The 19,556-nt window shown below is 38.5% G+C and overlaps 2 protein-coding genes across 3 annotated transcripts in view; one reads left to right on the plus strand and one right to left on the minus strand.

Moving 5' to 3' along the window:
* Nucleotides 1-9,779, plus strand: part of FAM169A (family with sequence similarity 169 member A) — a 38,551-nt gene extending 28,772 nt beyond the window's left edge. For both annotated transcript variants that reach the window (XM_076363245.1, XM_076363246.1), the window contains exons 7-13: nt 1,251-1,379; nt 1,594-1,703; nt 4,020-4,074; nt 4,428-4,566; nt 6,727-6,892; nt 7,758-7,961; nt 8,733-9,779. In XM_076363245.1, coding sequence (XP_076219360.1) covers nt 1,251-1,379; nt 1,594-1,703; nt 4,020-4,074; nt 4,428-4,566; nt 6,727-6,892; nt 7,758-7,961; nt 8,733-9,278 — 1,349 coding nt within the window. In that variant the 3' untranslated portion in view covers nt 9,279-9,779. The remainder of the gene's footprint in view (nt 1-1,250; nt 1,380-1,593; nt 1,704-4,019; nt 4,075-4,427; nt 4,567-6,726; nt 6,893-7,757; nt 7,962-8,732) is intronic.
* Nucleotides 9,780-14,829: 5,050 nt separating this feature from the next.
* On the minus strand, nt 14,830-19,553 carry NSA2 (NSA2 ribosome biogenesis factor). Its single transcript, XM_076363259.1, has 6 exons — nt 19,309-19,553; nt 18,885-19,072; nt 17,663-17,813; nt 17,154-17,333; nt 15,784-15,976; nt 14,830-15,110 (listed from the first exon to the last, which is right to left on the minus strand). The coding sequence occupies exons 1-6, from the start codon at nt 19,309-19,311 to the stop codon at nt 15,043-15,045; spliced, it is 783 nt and encodes a 260-aa protein (XP_076219374.1). The 5' UTR covers nt 19,312-19,553; the 3' UTR covers nt 14,830-15,042.
* Between the last annotated feature and the right edge of the window lie 3 nt (nt 19,554-19,556).

Genomic DNA, 19,556 nt, shown 5'->3' on the forward strand with positions numbered 1-19,556 from the left:
ATTTTTAATCCTCTACATGGGGTTAGATTATTAGATCGCCATTGGCTTTCTGGTACTGTGACGTTTACCACTGTGTCCCCCCCAGCCTCCAGAATGGGCTGGGGTGTTTCTGTGTGTGATCTGATGTATATCTTCTTTGTAGCACCTTTTTCTTGCTCACAGAATCATTTAATTCATGCTTTCTCAGAACTTCTGGTCAAATGGACATACTAGCCTGTGTTTTAACTTGAGTATAAGAAGGCACAGTTCTAATGTACAAGGAGAACGCTTAGGCTCTTCCAGTAGCAACCCGAGAGGGTTATGTCATCTAGGAAATGATACATATTCTGGAAACAATGTTGCTTGGGACTGTGTTCAGGCACATCTCCTTTGCCCTGTTTCTCAAGGCTTGTCCTACTCTTAGGCCATCTGCCAGGCTTCCTTCTATGAAGGAACATTTTCATCTGGCTGCCTTAGCCACTGGAAATTTTCTGCTTTTCCAAGTACCGTTGTCTCTTGTTGCATCTGACTAGACCTCATTTGTTAGGCTTCAACCAGCAAACTGTTTTGAGTGGAATTTAATGACTAATCCATTTCCCTGGTCAAGGAATGATATGGCAGGGATCTTGTCCACTGAAATTATGCATCAATAGTGAATCAGGTGAAAAACGGTAGTTTTCCTGGTAGCTACTACTGAATAATGTCAAAGCATGCCTCTCCACATGGATGTTTAGTATGTGTATTGGGAGAAAAGAGGTGGAGGGACAGCGGAGAAGAAAATATTCCAGAAGTGAACAGTGAGTGGATGGTAAACTATGCAATGGTAACATGTTCGCATTCCCAAAGAGTGCTTTTCACGAGTGCCTGTAATAACATGGGGTGACAAAAGTCACTTGACTATATCCTCTGCATAAGAGCCTCTCCATCCTGGGTTGGGTCTTGTGATTGGCAGGGACAGTGACCAGTGAAGTTGTAAAACTCTCAAGTGGGTGCTTAGAGAAGAAGAAGAAAATCCCACCCATCTTTGTTTGCAGTTTAAGATAATAATGGAAAGTGTTTAAACCTGAAGAAAGGATTTATTGAGAAGGATGAGTAGGGTAAAGCAATATTAGGTTTATTTCAGACTCAACTGTTTTGTTGAACAGTTCTTTCTGTGGTGGTTTATGTGTATGATGGAAGATTGCAAATTAATTTGATTTCAGATAAACTTTAAAAACTGAGGTACAACTGAGTATGTAGTACATGTAGTGTTTTTTCTTATGTTTGTTCAGCTTGTAAGCAGTATCTTGAGAAGTACCCTGGGGATCATAACCTTTTGTGGGAAGTGGAGGGAGCAGGACATTGGTTCCAGAGAACATCTATTATGTCTATATTGCAAAGGGAAAAGCTCAAAATTGCAGGTATGGATGCTTTGCTTTGTTGTTTCCTGACACTTCATAAAAGTTGAACAAACACTCCACAACAGTGCCTTCTATGAACACTGCCCATGGAAACTAGCAGAAAGATTTTTATTTTTCCCGAGATCTGTGAGATCATATTTGGAATGGTTAATTGTTATAAAAAGGTACTATAATTTTCCATTTCCCTGTTTCCTCTTTTAAATCTTAACTGCAGAGGCCTCACAGAAAGAAAATAAGAGTTTCCAAGCAGAGGATCATTTTCAGCAGTCTGCAGCAGTATCTGAAGCAAGTGGACATAAGACTGAGCTAGAAACACAGCTAAGTGTAGGTACACAGACTGTTACCTCTTTTTTTTTTTTTGATTGCTTTGTTACTAAAAAACCAAAGTATGAGAAATGCTTTTTGTCCATCTCATTATAATTGAGTTGACTCAAGCCTACACTATATACAAAAGACAAATGCTTTTGTTACTTTCTGGGTGGATGTTATGCTTCCCACAGATGTAACACCGATGACTAAACTGAGGTTAAAAATACCTTTTTTTTGCCGGGGGTGGGGTGTCCCCATGAATGTAGAGGGTCTGTGCCACAGCTGTCAGGGTCTGTAATTTGAGCTGTTTGTTAGCAGATTAGAGCAGGGAGAGTATTTCAACTGGCTCTGAGATTAAACTGTCTAGAAAGGCTGTTGAACAGTAGAGTCATCGTAAGAGTGGGGAGAATGAGGAAAAGTGTTTATAGAAGTGCACATTCACATCACAGTTCAATACAATGGAAAGTGTTTAGTTTGCATTCAGTTATACATTCTCCATATAGAAGGACTGCAGCTTTCTTGTACGTATTTGAAATATCTACCACATTTCAGCTGCATATGGATATGTGGTCAATGAATATATTTGTGCCTTTGAATATTATGAAGCTGTTCCTCTATCTTATTTGTGTTCTGAGGCCACACAGAATGTGCTTGAGAATAACGTGTAGCTCCAAATACAGTGAGCATGGATTTGCGTGCTTCAGGACCATCTGTGGTATTGACATGACCGTGCTCTCATAGAAGTCAATGCTTTAATTAAAAATAGGAAATAATGGCTGAATTGATACTCAGCTATTAATATCTAAACTTCAGATTTGAAATGTAAGTCAAATGTCCCTTTTCCCAGTTGAGAAAATTAGCATCTCCTTAAACAAAACTGACAGCTAAGTAGTGATGTTTTTAGTCTCTAAATGACCAGAAGCAACAACTCTTAGTTGTCTTTCATTTGTAACAGTGTCCTGAGCATCATTGCCAAGTTCTAGATTCAGATTTCAATAATGATCATATCAGCAAAATGATCTAAAAAATGCATGTTTGGTTGTAGAGCTATAGGGATATACTTGGAGAAAATAGCAGAGGGATAGTAGTTCTTACAATTTTTGTTGCTGTGAATTAAGAACTCAAGCCCTGTCTCTTGCCGTCTTCTAGAAGAGGAAGACTGTAGATACCAAAGTGCTCTAACTCCTCATAGCTTGGTAGAACTGCTGGCAGCTCTCTTCCTGGCACCTGCACTATCTATAAGCAGCTCTGCAATGCTTTGAAAACTGTTGGACCACCAAACAAAGTAAAATACCCCACCTTCCCCCAAACCAGGAAAAAAACATTCCCCAACTTTTCATTTTCACCTTTCACTTAGTGCTCCATATTTTGTCTTTTGATGCTAGAAAATTTGTCAGGCTACAAATTTTTATGTATTTAAAACTCACTTATTTCAAGCAGCAGAATGTAGATATGGCCACTTTTTGCTGGCCTTCTTGGGTAGTACTGGAAGTGAGGCTGGAAGGGCAGCACAACACCTGGATGCTGGTTATTGCCAGTTCTAGATTACTTCCAGCAGCTAAGAAAGAACAATGTGCATAACTTTATTTTAATGTGTACCATTTGTACCCATTTCAGAGTATCGAGTGCTGACCACTGAGTCCTTGGCTAACTTGCAGAAAAAATGGAAGTATTGGGATGGTGGGGAAGAACAAGAGGCAAAAGAGCTCTAGGGAGAGGGAACTCTGACATAAGCAGCCTCTTGTGCTGACTGTGCATGTAACCTGCATTACTGTTGAATAACTAAGTTCTGTTTTTTCTTGACTGATCTCTTTTTTTTACATGGGCTGCCATATTCTGTTGCATGCCATGTTAAAAATAAGACTACAAAATAGAATACAAAGATAAAAATAAAACTTTCCTGTTAAATTTTGTCAGCTACTATAGTGTAGTCCCTTGGGCTTATACAGAAAGGGGAAACAAAAAAAAGACTTCTAGCATTTAATTGTGTGGACACCTGTTATAAATGGAATGGTTAGGAAAAAAACTTGGTAGTATTGTTTATAATGACAGGTTACTTTCAAGTCTTATCTTCTATGTTGAGACCAGAAGTAAAATGCAGAAGAAAATAGTCATCCTTGTAATACAGATAATTTAAAAAAAAAAAAAATCTGAGAGATAAGATACATACATGTAAGTACCTTTAATTAGGAATGATTATAGCTGCTCTTCCATAGGGTCATTACTATCAAATAGTGCTTTAGAAAGATGCAACCACAGACAGGAAGATTAAGGTATTTTAATAAATTCAGAAATTTTTGGAATAACATTAGCTTTGCTTTTGCTTCACAGGCTGACTCTCAAAAACGTAAAGAATCAATAGATGTCCATGCAAGCACATCTGAAGGTAAAAATAACCTTGATTATCAGTATTGTGATTACTGTGGATTAATAGGTTAGCAGGCTCTTTTACTGCTTTCAATCTTAGCATATTCATCTGCAAAGTGTATAAAAACATGCCTTCCTCTAAGGTGCTGAGGCTCAACTCGTAAATCTTTTAGAGGACTTTGGATAAAATTGTTATGAGTCTTGGTAAAGATATTATGCATGTGTATGCAGAAAAAAAGTACTACAATGAAATGCTGTTTTACTTGTACTCCAGTTTCTTTAATGAACTATTAGTGGCAAAAACTATATGTGGATCTTAAACTGCATTTGTTCACTTCCATTTATTTTGTTGTTTTGTTTTTTTTTCCTAAGACCCTAATATAGCTCCTGTTTCCATTCGGACACGAAGCAGTCATTTAAAACGTCCCAGGATAGGAAAAAATAGCCAGGAATCTGAACCCGAAACTTCCCAAGGAGATGAGGAAAATGCTCTTCATGTGTCAGAAAGCAGGTAGAGGAGCCCATATTTTACCGATTTCTTATTTTGTTGCTTGGGCAGTCACAAACTACATCAGTGTCCCACAGTGTGCTACTTGGTATTTCTTCTCCTTTTGTTCCTACTTTACTTGCTTGATTTTAAAATTACTAAAAATAAAGCCTGATGTGAGAAAGAAAATTGAGACATCACCTGAAGAGTGATTGCACCAAAATGTAGTGTCTCTGAAAGCTCGGCAGATGCTGGAAATAACAGTAAGAAAACAGTGAGGGCTTGAGGGTGTTCTGTTATAACTGAGTCTGCATGAAGGTAGAAACATCTGTATTCATACAGGATAGTTTCTTGCGATAATATAACTGGACATGTATCCGCAGTGCTATGTGTGATCTTTGGAGAGGTGTCCCTTCCTGACCTCTTGTTATGGTGGCATATTGCAGTAAAATAAAGTCTATTTAGTTTGGGAGCTGGTTACTGCTTGTCACTTAATAACAAAAGAGTTACAGGGAGCCACCCATCTTCAAAGTAAAGCCCTTTGTTTAGACAAATTCTGACTTAAAATCATCATATCCAAACTTAAACTTGCATCCTGGGGGGGGGGGGGGAAGTCGTCTCCAGTTTGAAGGATGTTATGCTGTGTAATAATTGTCAAATGGGGATGTGAAGAATTGTACCACTTGCGTGCCATAACAATTCATACAAGACAGGGCCTGAAGTACTAATTTGCACTGGATTCCATCCAGAAAGCAGAACTGTGGCTATTTTAAATAAATAAATTGCTCCTTCCTCCCCCTTCCTGTGTGTAAGTATATGTACGCTCATAGACACACACTACCCCACTCCACCCTGTGTCTCTCTCTCCCTCTCTCATTCTCTTCCAAAAAAACCTACTGCAACCCCAAAAACCTCTTTTGAAGAACTGAAGATAACCTGATTATTTTCTAGGAAATCCCTGAAAATTGTTCCATGAGGTTTCTTTAAACAAAGTTAGTTGTGTTGTTTGTTTTTTTTTTTTTCATGTGAAGATGAGGTCTTCAGCTAGATACAGCCTAATTTTTATGTTTAAATTGCTCTGTGGAACTACAGAGATATAGCACTGCTGTCCTGCACTGTCAGTGTGCTGCCCTAAGCTGGTTCAGATAGGCCAAATGGCATGGTTTGACACTGCCACAGGTTGAGAAATTCTTTGCCCTGTTACTACTAATAATTGGCTAGTTCGTATGTGAGAGGACTAGCCTGTTACTGAATGTCAGTATTTTGGGCCTTGCAAAAATGAAGTCAATGAGGTGCCACTGCTCCTTTGAGCAGTGTGTAACATGGTGTTTGTGAGCAGAGCTAAGGGGAAGCCTGATGGCAACAGGGCAGGATATCAGCTTGATTCTCTCCTTCCATGCACATTAGCAAATGCGGCAGGGTCTTCTGTCAGGGACTTTCTCCTATGGAGTCCCTTCATCTCAAGATTGGCACCTGGGATAAAACCCTCCAATACTGCCTTTACTATAAGATCGTGAAGCAGCCTCCTGCAAATCTATTGCATGTACTTTTTTCTTTGCTTGTATCTAATATTTCCAGTTCATCTAAGTTTTATCTCAAAAATGAGAACGGAATGTTTGAGATAGTGTTACCACCCATCAGGTGCATCAGAGCTTCATCTTTAGCTATTTGCTAATTTAATCTCTAGCTGATTGAATCTTCTTCAGCCATGATATGTTTATTGCCTTGAATTCTTTTCCAGTTGTGGTCTCTGTAATATATGTATAATCAACGATTATACAAACATATTTGCTTTTATAACTCCATAATTTTAAACTGTTTCTACAGTGGGGGTGGGAGAAGTTGCTTCCTTTTCACCCCTTTGTGGCTTCCAAATATGTGATGGATTACTGCTTTCTAAATTTAAAATAACAAACAAATTTCTGACTTTTATTCCCATAAAATGGAAGTGAGATAGATGTCTTAATTTTATAATTGCCAAAGCAATTTTTCCTAGTTGATGTTTTTTTCCTAATGAGGAGTTAGCTATTTTTGCATGTATTTTGTTTTCTGGATTCTTATTTCCTATGGCAAGCATGTGATACAGCACTTTATAATTGGTCATGAAAGAATTGCCCTGCTGAGATCACCAAAATTATGTATTAATCTAAAAGATTAAAGGATGTATCTTAATACCTGCTGCAGGCTGGAACTGCATGCCCACACATCTGAAAGCTCTGGAGACTTAGTAGAAGTACCTGAGGAAAGTACTCTTGAGATGGATGAGGAAACAATTGTTGAAAATAAGGGCCAGTCTGTATCAGAAGCGGAGCTACATGTATCACCCCCTGAGAAATGGAGTGAGAAGGAGGTGAGCTGGCTGTGATAGCGATAGCAGATAAGCTTGGAATACAACTACAGTTTCTGTTAAATATGGTCCTTGCTACCTTGATCCTTGTGACTATCAACCCTTTGATTTTCGTACCAATGCTTCATTGAGAGTATATCTGAGAAGCTAAGGCTAGTATAAAATTAGTTTCAGGGAATATTCCATTATACTTACTTTGAACAATAGAGTTCATAGGATCTTCAGTAAGGTGAATTTCTACTTTGTCTACCAACCTAATTTTCTTAATTGATTTCTCCTACTCAAATATTCTGGAGAACTGGAGTAAGGTCAAGACCTGATGCAGTATCTCTAATTTAAAAAAAAAAAAGTTTCTTTGAAGAAGCTAATAGCTAATATGCTTCAGTGACTACTGTAGGCTCTTTTTCCTTCTCCACTTAAAGCTTGCCTGCTTTGATGTTTAAATCCAACTTTTATCTACAACTTGTTAACAGCTTGAATTTAAGTCTGTGCATACCCTTTGTGCCTAGCGATACCTCCAGGGTTTTGTGTTCTTACTGATCGGTGAGAAAGTGGATTTTACACTATGTTGGGTTCAAGGAATGACTGCAGCATGTATGCTTGTGAGATGCATAAAAACTGCTTGGCTTGGCTCCTAACAGTCTAAGGTATGGTCAGAAATTTAGTGCAGGTGACAACACCAAGCTAATACGCTGGTTAAGTTAGCTACTCTGCACTAAGCTCTGCCTTCTTAGTACACATTTCTAGGTACCTGAGCTACCTGCTTCTCACATTAAGCTGCATATTTAGATCACAGATACACCCACTAGTGTTGGGAACAATGGCTGGGCATAATCTTGAGTTAGAAGTGTGAATTTTTTTTTTTAAGGAAACTCCATCAGAACCTCTTAATGGTGAGGTAACAGAAGAAACTGGTAAGACTTCACTTACAGCTGAAGAGGAAACAGCAAATGAAGTTCTAAGTGGTGAATCAAAATTGCAGTCTGAGAGTCAAGAAGAACCCTTAACGCTGTTTGTTCCGTTAATCCTTGAGTCTCCAGCAAAACCTTCAGAAGTCACTGTATCAGAGAAGGTGAGAGAATTGCAACAAAATGTGAAGTCATCTTTCCTTCAGAGTGTACATATCTTGCTGGTTTTTCTTTTGTTAAGTAACAGATAAACAGTAGTCCCTACCATCATATGAAATTCTTGGGAGAAGCAATTATTAGACCAGATGATGTAAATTCATAAACAGAATATACTAACATTTCTGTTTTAATGTGCAGAAGTGGGGCATATATGCATGTGATACCAAAAAGAAAGATACGTTGCTCCAGTTTGCCTTGGCAGAAATGAAACAGCTCTTTCTCACTAAAATATTAGTTGGATATGAGTGAAGAGCCACATCCTTATTTTGTCTAGTAATTCTGCCCTGATGAAGTGTACAAGCAATTAATTACTGGTACAATACCCTTCTAGAACACAGATTTTACTGGTTTTTGTTTGTAGTGCAAAAGCAGATTGTTATATGCTAGCAAAATGATAATTGCATATGTTGAGAATAAAAAACTTTTTTTTCCCTGGGATTAATTTCAGAATGTTTTTACTGCACCTGAATAATCCTTTGAATAATTTGAATTTGAAAATAGGAGAGCAACTCTGGATATCAAATGCAGTTCACAACATAGTCTCATGCAAAAAGGAGGAAAGGACTCGTTTATTGATGGTACATGTAGTATTAAAAACTGCTGAATGCCAAAATATCCTCCGAGGTTGCTAGCTAGGGGCAGTAGTTGTTCAGCCTCTTGTATCTTTAATTAATTGTCCTTTTGGTTGTTTTGGCACCCTTCCCCTCCCCTCACAGGTTTTAAATGCAAATGATTCAGAAGTGCTGACTGAAGAAAGTACATCAGTAGAGAAGGAGGGCACTGAAGAACAGCAAGAATCTGAAAAGACCACCACTGAAAATGCAACTGCTTCAGCATCGAAGGAAGAGCCCTCTGACAATGGCCTGCCCAACTCTATGGTAACTGAAGCAGCAGAAGAATCTGTTTCTGAAAATGTATCACCCAAAACAGCTTCCTCATTGGAAGATCAAAATGAGGAAGCAGGGCACAACTCACAGGAGGCCCCTGTTGCCTTGAGTCAGAGCTCTTTGATAGTGGTTGAACTCGAGGGTGTTTCTTTTCAGCAGCCTTCTGGACAGGAAGGACAGAAGAACCAGCTGGAAGAGCACTCAGAAGAGTCTGCTGAGCAGACGGATCAGTACACGCAGACAGCAGTGGAGCGAGCTGCGGACAGCAGCTCTGAGGAAGCAGAAATTGAGGTACCCATTGTAGATCGGAGAAACTTGCGAAGAAAGGCCAAAGGCTACAAAGGTCCACCCAAGAAAAAAGGAAAGCCAGCTTAAAAATGAAATATTGATTGTTAATTCATCTATTTATAAGAAAGTTATTTTGTGTAAAACACTAGGGTTTAATTAAACCATATGGGACACAGGACACACGTGTTTAAAATTCTGGGTTGGACTTCCTCTTGGGATTCATCACTTTTCCTCAAGTTTCTTGAATTTTTAACCACTAGACATTGAGCTTCATCAGAGTATGAAAGTAAACAGCCAGTCTCCTCCTTTTATAAAGGATACATGCTGAATAAATACAGTTGTGCTAGCAAAGGGAACAGTTTGCATATTTGAGGTGGCAGAAGTGGAAGTCGTGGAAGAAAAATGCAGCGTGAAATCCTGGCCCTATCAAGGTCCCTTAAATTCCCATAGACTTCCATGAGGCCAGACATCACTCTAGCATTTTTTTTTTTAATAACTTTGTGTTCTTTACTGTGGAGAGAAGCAGAACAAGAAAAATTGTTCCTTGCTTCTTGTTCCCTCCCCATAGATTTTCTCAGATGAGATTAGAAGAATTCTAGGTTTCTAAGATTCTGTAATTCTAGGTCTCAAAATACACAAGAAGGTATAACTCAGTAGATCAAAACAACTTAAGCAGCATCTGTCTTTCAGGAGAATCACTTGAAACAGCTGAGTCAGTAGAAACATGGTCAGCGCAGTATCTGCCATAGTGCACTCTGATAATGAAGTTCTTTATGTGAAGATTACGAGATGCCTACACAGTAAACTATTTGTAGCTTCCAAAGTGAGCATCTTGGTAAGCCTAAGTTTTTTTTTCCAGAGCGTATGAAGTGTAGACTCCAGTACATACATGGAATTGTTTGAACTGCCTTCCTAACTACTTGCATGTGTTGAGTGGATACTTGATTACTTGTTACATTACAGGAAAATGATATGACAACTTTTGATCTCGTTTTGGTCTGAATGGAGGTGGTGCTTTGTGTTTTCCAAATACTTGGCTGGTGCTGTGGGGTAACTATTAAAATGTTGTGTCTGCCAGGTGTGTGACTCCTGTGAGCACTGGCATTTCAGGTGGTTGTGACATTCATTAGTGTGAGTATTAGTGGGTGTTTCAGCAAATGTTTGTTTGCCAAACTTCTATGCCTTTAGGAGTTAGCAGGTGATTGCTTGCAAATACTTCTGATTCCCACTTTCTTTTTCGAACTTGGGTGTAATCCCTGGAATGATAGCTTCCCATTTCGCAGCTTTTCTTAAAAGCAACAACCAAACTTTGCTGTATGCAAACAGAAATAAAAACAGGCTTTTCATGCATGTTTCCCTTCAGAGGTTCTCCTGGCAAACCATATATTTAACTTAATTTGTCACACGTACAGTAAGTTACTCCTTAGTTTGCTATGTTTCTTTCAATAAATGAAGCTCCTCTCATAATGGGTTAAAAACTCAGGAATAAGAACAATGGTTCTAAGAACAGGAAATCACACCACTATTTGTCCTGCTATATGCCTTGTCTAAGATGAGTGAACTAGTCTCCCACAGTGTCTCAAAAATAGAGGTATCTAGAAATTGCTGTTCAGGACTTCTAAGTACAAGGTTCACTTGAATAGTTGCAATGCTGTCTTAACTTTTATCCCTCTATGAAGCTAACGTAAGAATCCGGGTTTGGATTTTATGCTTATACAGTTTAACTGTATTTATAAGATATTTTAACTGTGTAAGATACATTCATACTATTTCTTTCAGCTGATGAAGTACCATTCTCCTTTTTTAATTGTGAAGAGCAGGTTATAGGAGAAAAAAAAAAAAGCGGTTTTTAAGAAACATGTATTACCTAAACTTTAGATTCAGGGTGCATGGGATTACTGAGTTAAATCTGGGTTTCTTGAATTATTGCACGTAGCTGTAACTTCCTATTCATGTACATACAGGTACTCTTTATGAAACCCATGACTGATAAAAAGATCTTTCATGATTGTTAGTAAACATATTCAAGTGAACCTTAGGCATTTCTAAAACTAATCAAGCATTTTCTGTAAAGCACGAGACAAAACTTCTGTTACCTTCTGTATGGCTTCTCTTTTACTGCTAAGATTTATTGTGTTTAAAAAAAAAGTGGCTAGAAAACATCTATTGCATTGCTAAGAATTTGGGATTTGTGAGGGCTGGTGGCTTAAAAAAGGGTGGTTGTATACAGTATATTGTGACTCATCTTCCATTTTTAGAGCAAGCTTTACTAAAGATTAATCTGCTGAATACTTCAATTGATACAAATGTATTAAATTTCAAAAACTTCAGGATTCTTTTGCTTATGAAAAGTGAGTCCTAGTTACTTCAATTACTTCTAGGTGGATTTTTGATACCTATGTTTATTGCTTGTATTCCCTGTGAGGTCGGAAGACCGTTTGTGAGAAGGTAATGTCACTCATCTGGCTTTTACTTTTCATGGTTAAGTTGGAACAGATTTAGATTAGTATCTGTCTTTTAAGACATTTGCATATTGCGTACATAAATATTACAAGATTATTAGATTAGGTCAGTCTTGGTTTCTACTGAGAACAATCGGATTTCTGATCTCATTTCAGTGAGTCAGTTTTAAATACTGAACTTAAATTCACATCTTTAAGTATACTCATGAGTAGATAACCTCTGTAAATCTGGGGCATGTGAGATAGCTGATGGCCAGCCTGTTACAGAATGTGGGCAGTTGGGGTGCAATTAGCAATTCTGATAACCAGTAGAGTCTTGAAAACTGGACATTGTTCTAACTGTGATCAAAGCAGTACTTTGAACTGAAGGGTGCAGTTTATTTCTATAACAACTTCTTTGGCATCAATCATCTTGCAGTAAATATGGAGTAGCAAAATCAAAATACTGACTTTAAATAATAGGTTTTTATTGCTGTACTGATCGTCCCATTGGAACAGTAGTTTAATAGTCTATACCTTCTGTTACCTTAATGCAAGGGAACATATCTGACAACTGTATTGACTGAAGTGTTTTACCTTGGGAAAACCAGCATTTTTTTAGGCTTGGATTTTTTTTTTTTGGTCTATTAACTGTCTGTCTTATTACCATCAAACTCTTAAAGAATTTTTAAGATCTTATTGCACCAGCAACCAATGATTAAAACACCCAACTTTATACGAGTTTGTACCAAATGCTATTACAACATGCTGTGGAACTGCATGTATACAATGAAAGCAAGCAGTATTATTTTGGAGCTTTATTTAGTCTAGGAATAGAGTTTAAAGAACATTAATTTGTGACTTCAGTCTTGCACTTAAATGGTAAATGGTTTTGTATTTGAATCCACCATTTGTTCAAATGTCTCTCTTGTACTGCTTGTTAATTTTTAACAGGGTTTGCTTTGCTTCTCCCACATTCTCTTTGGGTCTATTTTCATTTCATGCAGAATTCTTGTTTGCTGTTTTCATGTTTCATAGCCCTTTACATGAAAATGTATAGGTGTCTTATTTCAAAAGTGCTTTAACTTATTTTGAAATTATGTCTGACCTTGGTCTGTTGCTTTTTTAATACCATTTCATTTGTTGATGTCAGTAATCAAATTGATCATTTACAATGTCATCAACACTACTAAGTTAAACATAGCAACAAATAGGCCTGTTTCGGCTTCTCTGCTTTAAGCGACCATTCTAAAATTTTATTTCCAAGAGAATACACTTCTAAATTTATTTTCACAAATGTGGTGTTAGATGTTTTCTAAACTAGTGATACCCAGTTTATAAATCTTATGAAATATGTGTTGCTATTCTAGAGTATTGTACTTTAAGTCTTGTTACAGTGTTAGTTTTTCCTTTTTTTTTTTTAGTACTGTCTTGGCTGCTTTTGAAATGTTTTGAAGTAGTAATTAAACTTATATTTTGTGGTTATTTTTTAATTGTTTTTTTAGTATTTGAGTCCTTTCTGCTATACAGGAGGCATGTTTTAAAGTGGTTCATTTCACTAGAACTAGCGTCATTTTACAATCTGTCTGCTACCAAGGAGCTTCAAAAGCTCAAAGATTATTAACTGAAAAATCTTTTATTGATTAAAACAATTTCCTGTACTTAATTAGCTTATGCATCAGACTTTTATAAAAAAACCTGTAGAATAGGCTGAACGTTACAGCATGCATTCTGCTTTTTGTACCAACTATGCAAGATGATGTAAACTTAGCAGTTATTAATGTAGTTTGCTATAGACAAGCCAACTAGACATGCTGTAACACACTCCCTACAGTGTGGTACATTAAAATGTCTTAAGTGCAACAATTGTGTTACTAAGCCAAGAAGTCATGTATTTATAGCACAAAATGTAGTAATGTAATTTTCTACAGCTCTCTCAAGAAAAGTATTCTGTTCATGTTATTTGTTAATGTGCAGTAAAGGGTAAAGCAACAAGAACTTAAATGGAGGCTTATCTGTTTTGACAAAATGCCCTCTCTCAAAGCAAATGACTTACTGGCTTGTGACCCTCTCTTTGTTTCAAATCACTTGTCACTACACAAAGAAGTAAAAATCATAATAAGTTATTAAGTCTAGACTAAGGCAATGTGTTAAACTAACAAAATAGCCTGTAAGAGGAGAAGACTTAAACTTTTGTTAAAGCAAAAAACCCCAACGCAAACCTATTCATATTCTAGCTGCTGAAATACATTAGTTTTTTGTTTGAAAGTTTCCTTCTTACAATGTTGAGGGGTAAGAGTGCCCTCATAAACTGGAGAAAGCTTGTAAGGATTTGACTTGGAATTTGTGTTAAAAGCTTCTTGGCTTGAAATGAAGTAGTGTTTAAGAGTAGGAATATAAAATGGTGAGTATGTGTATCTGTAGTGATAGATTGTGCCAAGTTTGTTTACCACCAAATTCTTGACTGGAATATTACTAATGCAGTTACATACAGCATTGCTGAAAGCTTCTAGTTTAGAAGCAGCTTTTGTTTCTTCTATTTTGAGGGTGCAAGCTAAATCTATATTGATCAGTTGATGCTTGTGACCTTTAGTTTTTCTTGAATGTTTCTTAAAGCCACCAAAATGGCTACAAGTAGTTGTAGTATCAGGGTTGTCACGCCATTCTCAAATTTCAGATCTTAAAACCCCTACAACGTTATACATTTAAACTTCTGAAACTGTTCTCTTGCCTGAAACTACAGTGCTACACTCTCCAGCCCTTACTCTTTCCATTAACGCAGTCATGGAGGCAAAGGAGAGAAAGACATGAGGTAATGGGGCAGGGGGGGAACAGCAGCCCTCCTAGTTATCTCCCCCCCGCCCCCCCATCCCCATGCTGGTAATGTGTTCTCAAGCCCATGCTTCTGTAGGGACAAGTATCAGACTGTGTTTAATTTCTGATGTCAGTCTGCAGTAAGATTCTAGCTGCATTCTTCCAGCTCTTCTGCTTTCCCAGAAGCAGAATACAAGTTAGTATGTTCTTCTGTACTCTTAGCTATTACAGTAGGCCATCATGGGAGACAGTGGCTGTATTTCCCATCACTAGGAATAATGTAAGCTGAATTAAGTATTTATACAATGTATCTAAGCCAGGAAACTGCTACTGTAAAAACACCAAGAAGGTTTAGATCAAATCCATACCGCATTAGCAAAACATGAAAATTGAATCACTTTATTTGGACAGTGTTCAGCTGAGCAAACATAATAAATACAAAAACCCAAGCAGTCGTTTCTGGCATGTTTAAATTCCTCACCAGCTTGTAGGGTCAATGTTCTTGAATGGTTGAAGGTTCCAGAAATCTTGCAAACTTGTTGAAACTTCACTGATTTTGCAGGAGCCCATGTCCAATGCTTAATATCAAACACAACTTAAACAAGTAGAACTGCATTAATACAGCCATCATTTTCTGGATTGTTTGTTACTTGTGCGTATTTCCCTAAAGAGAAAAGGGAATTAAACGTCTACAAAAGCTTGAAGCAGTTCATATAATAAATTAGATTTTTCTATGTTTGCAAGTTCAATCCACAAGTCTCTTTAAAGTGTAGGGAATTCCTGTTCCAAAACTGAGATGCATTTTGAAATCTAAATCTACCTTCTGCTAAGCTGCAAACTGAGGTTCTCAAAATATTTTGTTCAGGCTGTTTTTTATAAATGGATCATTTAGAGTTCTGGGTAGATTTAAAACAAAAAAAAATTCATAGGTTCTGCTATTGTCCAAGTCAACCCCTCTGTTAAAAGAAGTCAGCCTGATCCTATGAAGATACTTCTAAACAGAACTTCCACTGAAAACATAATACAATTGTTCATAGTTCACATGGTTAGGTCTTTACAGACCTGTAGCATTGCTTAATGTGAGACACAGGCAAGCAAGTTGAGTATTTGTTCTGAACTTCACCTAATTTGATTTTGAAAATGTGAATGAAATGCCTAAGATTAAAACTTAAAGCTTGCATTTTTACAGTTGCCTAGTAGTTGCTTCTGCTACAGCCCAAACCTAACATTTAACAATGGATCAATTATGACTATAGGATGTGGTCTTAACAATACGTCAGGCAATGAAGACAAACTTTTAAAAGTAGTTCTGCAATATAGCTAGTTTAACTACTTACCCCAGATAACTTTGCCCCCTTGTGTCACGAGGCCAAGCTCACTCACATTCACCTCAATGACGGTACCCTTGGTAATTACACCCAGTGTTGTATACAAAGGAGAAGAAGGATTCTTTTTTACACCAAGGATAGGTAGGCAAAAAGTAGCTTTAAGTTCAGGATGTGTCACATGTGCCTTCTTGAAACGTAAGCCCTGTTGCATAAGGAGTTAATAGAGTCATAGAATGAGTTAATATTTAAGCCCTCGTGACTAATCTAGTTTAACACTTTCAGTATTATGTCCTAAGCTTTATATGTTTTGAGAGACTGGGAAGAATGAATACAGAATGCTATCTACCTAGTACAGAATTCTACATTTGTTTAAAAACCTGATTAATGACAAGATAAAGCTTTCCATATATGTATTTTCAGGATGTCAATTTTTAATAGTAGTACAAGAATAATACTTGTTACCTCAGATGGCTTCTGTTCCATGAAGAAATGAGGCATTTATGGTAATGCATTTAACAGTGCTACTGTTTTTTAAGACTACAAATTTTTCCTTTTTTCTTGTAAAACTGAAAAATCCTTCATATATTGTAAAATACTAAACACCCATCTCTTATAGCACTTTCTATCAAGTGACCTGTGCTTTGTAAAGGGTGCTTTACCATTAAGTACCATAAACTTTTCAATGTCAATAAAAATCTATCCAAGGCTTCTGTGTAAGACGACCATCAAAATAGTAATGAAGTATGATCCAACAGGCAGCCTGCATAGGGATCCTGTTGATTCCTGTGACGAAACAGGAACAGGTATTTATAGGAAAAACTACACTGTCTTAGTGAATCTAGTTTTTCCTCCTGTGCACTGCCAGGCTGCTAGAAGCCCAGGCACTGTTCCTGCAGCTGTAAGAAAAGGTCAGGCTGGAGGCACAGTATTTCCCTTGCATACAGTCACGACTGTGCTTCAAGCTTACTTAACAAGCCAGAAGGAGTGAGTTCTGGAGTCCTAGAGCATGGTTGGCTTCTGCAGCTGACAGAATCACAGCAGCTTGAAAAAGAAGGCTCCAACTTTAAAAGCTATTCAAAGTGCCTTTGCAAAAGACCTTCCCATGCTAATTTGACAGCTCATAGCTTTAACTTACTGGCATCATCTGTGTTACCAGAGTAAGAGCAGAGATATTTCAACACAGACTGTGACTGCAGGGGCATCTCCCCACCCTCAGGCTATTCAAACTTTAGATTTCTGCGAGGAAACCAATAGGAATATTCTACAGCAGTAGTAATCAAATGCATTATCGTAGAAGAAAGTTTCCTCACCACAGGAACTCAAAGCAGTAAGTCAAAAGAATTACTACTTAAACATTCTTTAACGCTCAAGAACATTACCATTGGTCGAATGAATCGCTCGTATTTAGGAGGCTTCCTAGTAAAGCCGTCTCCAACAAAACAAACTTTTGTAACCATTCTCTTCCAGGCCTTCTTCTTTCTCTTTCCTGTACGAATCACTTTTAAAACTTCTGTTTCTCCTTGTGCACGGACCTTTGGCACAGGAACCTCCCATTTGCCCTGGAAAGGGGGAAAAAAAGTCAATAGTCTTACATGCCACATTGCTAAATGAAAGGGGACAACCAAAGCATAAAATAAAACTTCCCTAAAGCATAGTGGTAGACCATACTTTTTATGCAACTCATAGCTACTTACTTTAATTATCATTTAAAGTTATGAAAATCAAGATATTGCATATGCTTACTTTGTCCTAGATTGCTCAATTACTCAAGGTTTCAGTTTTTATTTAGACTTTGCTTGTAGGCTGTAAGTCACCTGAGCATCAGCAACACAAAGTGGTCATTGTCACAAGTAATTGTAAGTATCTGAATTTTAATACAGTTACTTACGGCTTTTTCTTTTCTTTTCTGCTTGATCATGTTAGAGAGAACCTTAGCCCGGGACTGGCCCTCTCTGTCCAGCAGGTATGCTGGTACAGCTCCTTTAGGTGTTTTTTCATCATTCTTTTTCTTTGTATTTCTCTTTTCATGCATTTTAATGCTGCAAGGAAAGAAAACCAGTACTAAGAGTAGAAAAAAAAACTCAGTTTTAGATATATCCTTTGAACTTAGCTTGTGCCTGCTCAAAATTTTTTTCTAAGAGGTATTTATAAACAAATACATATTTATATTTAAGGCATAATCCTAAATCATTTTCAAGGTAAACTAGTAATTTCACTTAATGTAACAACTGACAGACTGCACAGTGCATAAAAGCTTGTCAATTCCTGTCAAGACAGGAACACGACATGCATCTTATTAAGGAATTTCTGAATGACTTAAAACAAGCAGCCAAGCACTTTGAGAGATGCAGCCTTCCTCTCTGACAAAAAATAACATACTACTACTTTTCTGAGATTGATGGCAATGCTTACAAATCTGAGGAATGTGTGTGTGTAAAAGGGGTCATGTTTCATTAATTTTGAGGCCATTTAGGGGGAAAAAAGAAGCCACAAACTAGTTAACAAACCCAATACCTTTACAAGTAGCAGAGGAAAATAACTGTCTACACTTGGAAAACAAGAACATCACGGTGCATAGATATTAAGTTCATTAATAATAAAGAACATTGTTAACAACTTTGATTTCAATTTCTGAACAACATGAAAATTTTCAGAAAAATGCTTTTGTTTATCTATGCTTGATACTGTAATTTATCCTGGAAGACAAGCCTCATGTTCTGCTCAAACACTGTGTACCTTACTGTAGTTTTTCTATTACCACTGTTAAAAAAAAAAATGCCTGCTGCCTCTTGCTACACTAATACAGCAGTTGATGTAAAAACCCTAAGTAAATGCATTCATATTTTTGTCATCGTTACGTTAGCAATAGCAGTGACTAAGTAACACTTATCTTAAGGAATGCTTTTAGGAGCAGAATTGTTAACATCCATTGAAAAGGGAGGAAATCATAAATACTTTCACTGTGGTAAAACCCACTTTCCCCTACAACCTGAGCGCTATTTAAAAGTATAATGTATGATCTAAGTAGTAAGTAGTTCTTTGTAACGTCTCATCTCATCCTTCAAATGTCAGGATGCCTGGACGGCGTCCGAGAAGCGGCGGCTACTCACGTCTTCTTCATCTGTATCTTCTCGGCATGCCGCTGCTTGTGGTAGAGCTTGGCCTTCAGCCCGATCATCTTCTTGGCCTTCCGGGACCGGTCGTGAGCCTCGCGGCCCTCCTTCTTCCTCCTCCTCTCGTGGTAGTCCAGGCGGTACCCATAGCGCTTGCGGTGCAGCTCGATGTACTCGTTCTGCGGCTGTGGGCACAAGGCAGCGCGATGAGCGGGTATCGGCGGCCGAGGACCGGGCGGACGGGGCCAGCTCTGCACCCTCACCGAGGCCCAGTGCTGCTGGGACACGCGGCGGGGGCCCGAGCAGGCCGCGGCCCGACGGCGGCGCCCTCAGTGCGGGGCGGCGGGGCGCGCTCGGCGGCGTTCACCCCTTCCCCGTCCCGTCCCGTGCCCCATCGCCCCCATCCCGCCCCGGCTCCCACCATGGCGGCGGCCCCGCGGCGACTCCCCGCGTTCCGCCGAGCCCTCCGCCCAGCAGGCTGCTCCGCGGCGGAAAGGGCGGGCGGCCCGAGAAGCGGCCCCGGCTGGAAACGCTCCCTCGCGGCGCTTTGGTTCCTTCTGGCGGAGAGGCGGCGATCCGCGGCCCCGAGGGCTAGGCGCCCGACTTGGCGGGGCCGGAAAGAGGGGAAAAACGGAGCGGGAGAGGCCGGAGCGGCGCTTTTCGCCGCCT

Source organism: Aptenodytes patagonicus, chromosome Z (assembly GCF_965638725.1).
Source record: "Aptenodytes patagonicus chromosome Z, bAptPat1.pri.cur, whole genome shotgun sequence".
NCBI lineage: Eukaryota > Metazoa > Chordata > Aves > Sphenisciformes > Spheniscidae > Aptenodytes > Aptenodytes patagonicus.

Excerpts from the sequence above, each read along its gene's own strand:
- NSA2 (XM_076363259.1), bottom strand. Across the intron at positions 17,814-18,884 it reads AAGATACAGATGAAGAAGAC|CATTAAAATGCATGAAAAGA; the intron begins GTGAGTAGCCGC and ends CTTTCCTTGCAG. Across the intron at positions 17,334-17,662 it reads AGAAAAGAAAAGAAAAAGCC|GGCAAATGGGAGGTTCCTGT; the intron begins GTAAGTAACTGT and ends CCCCCTTTCCAG.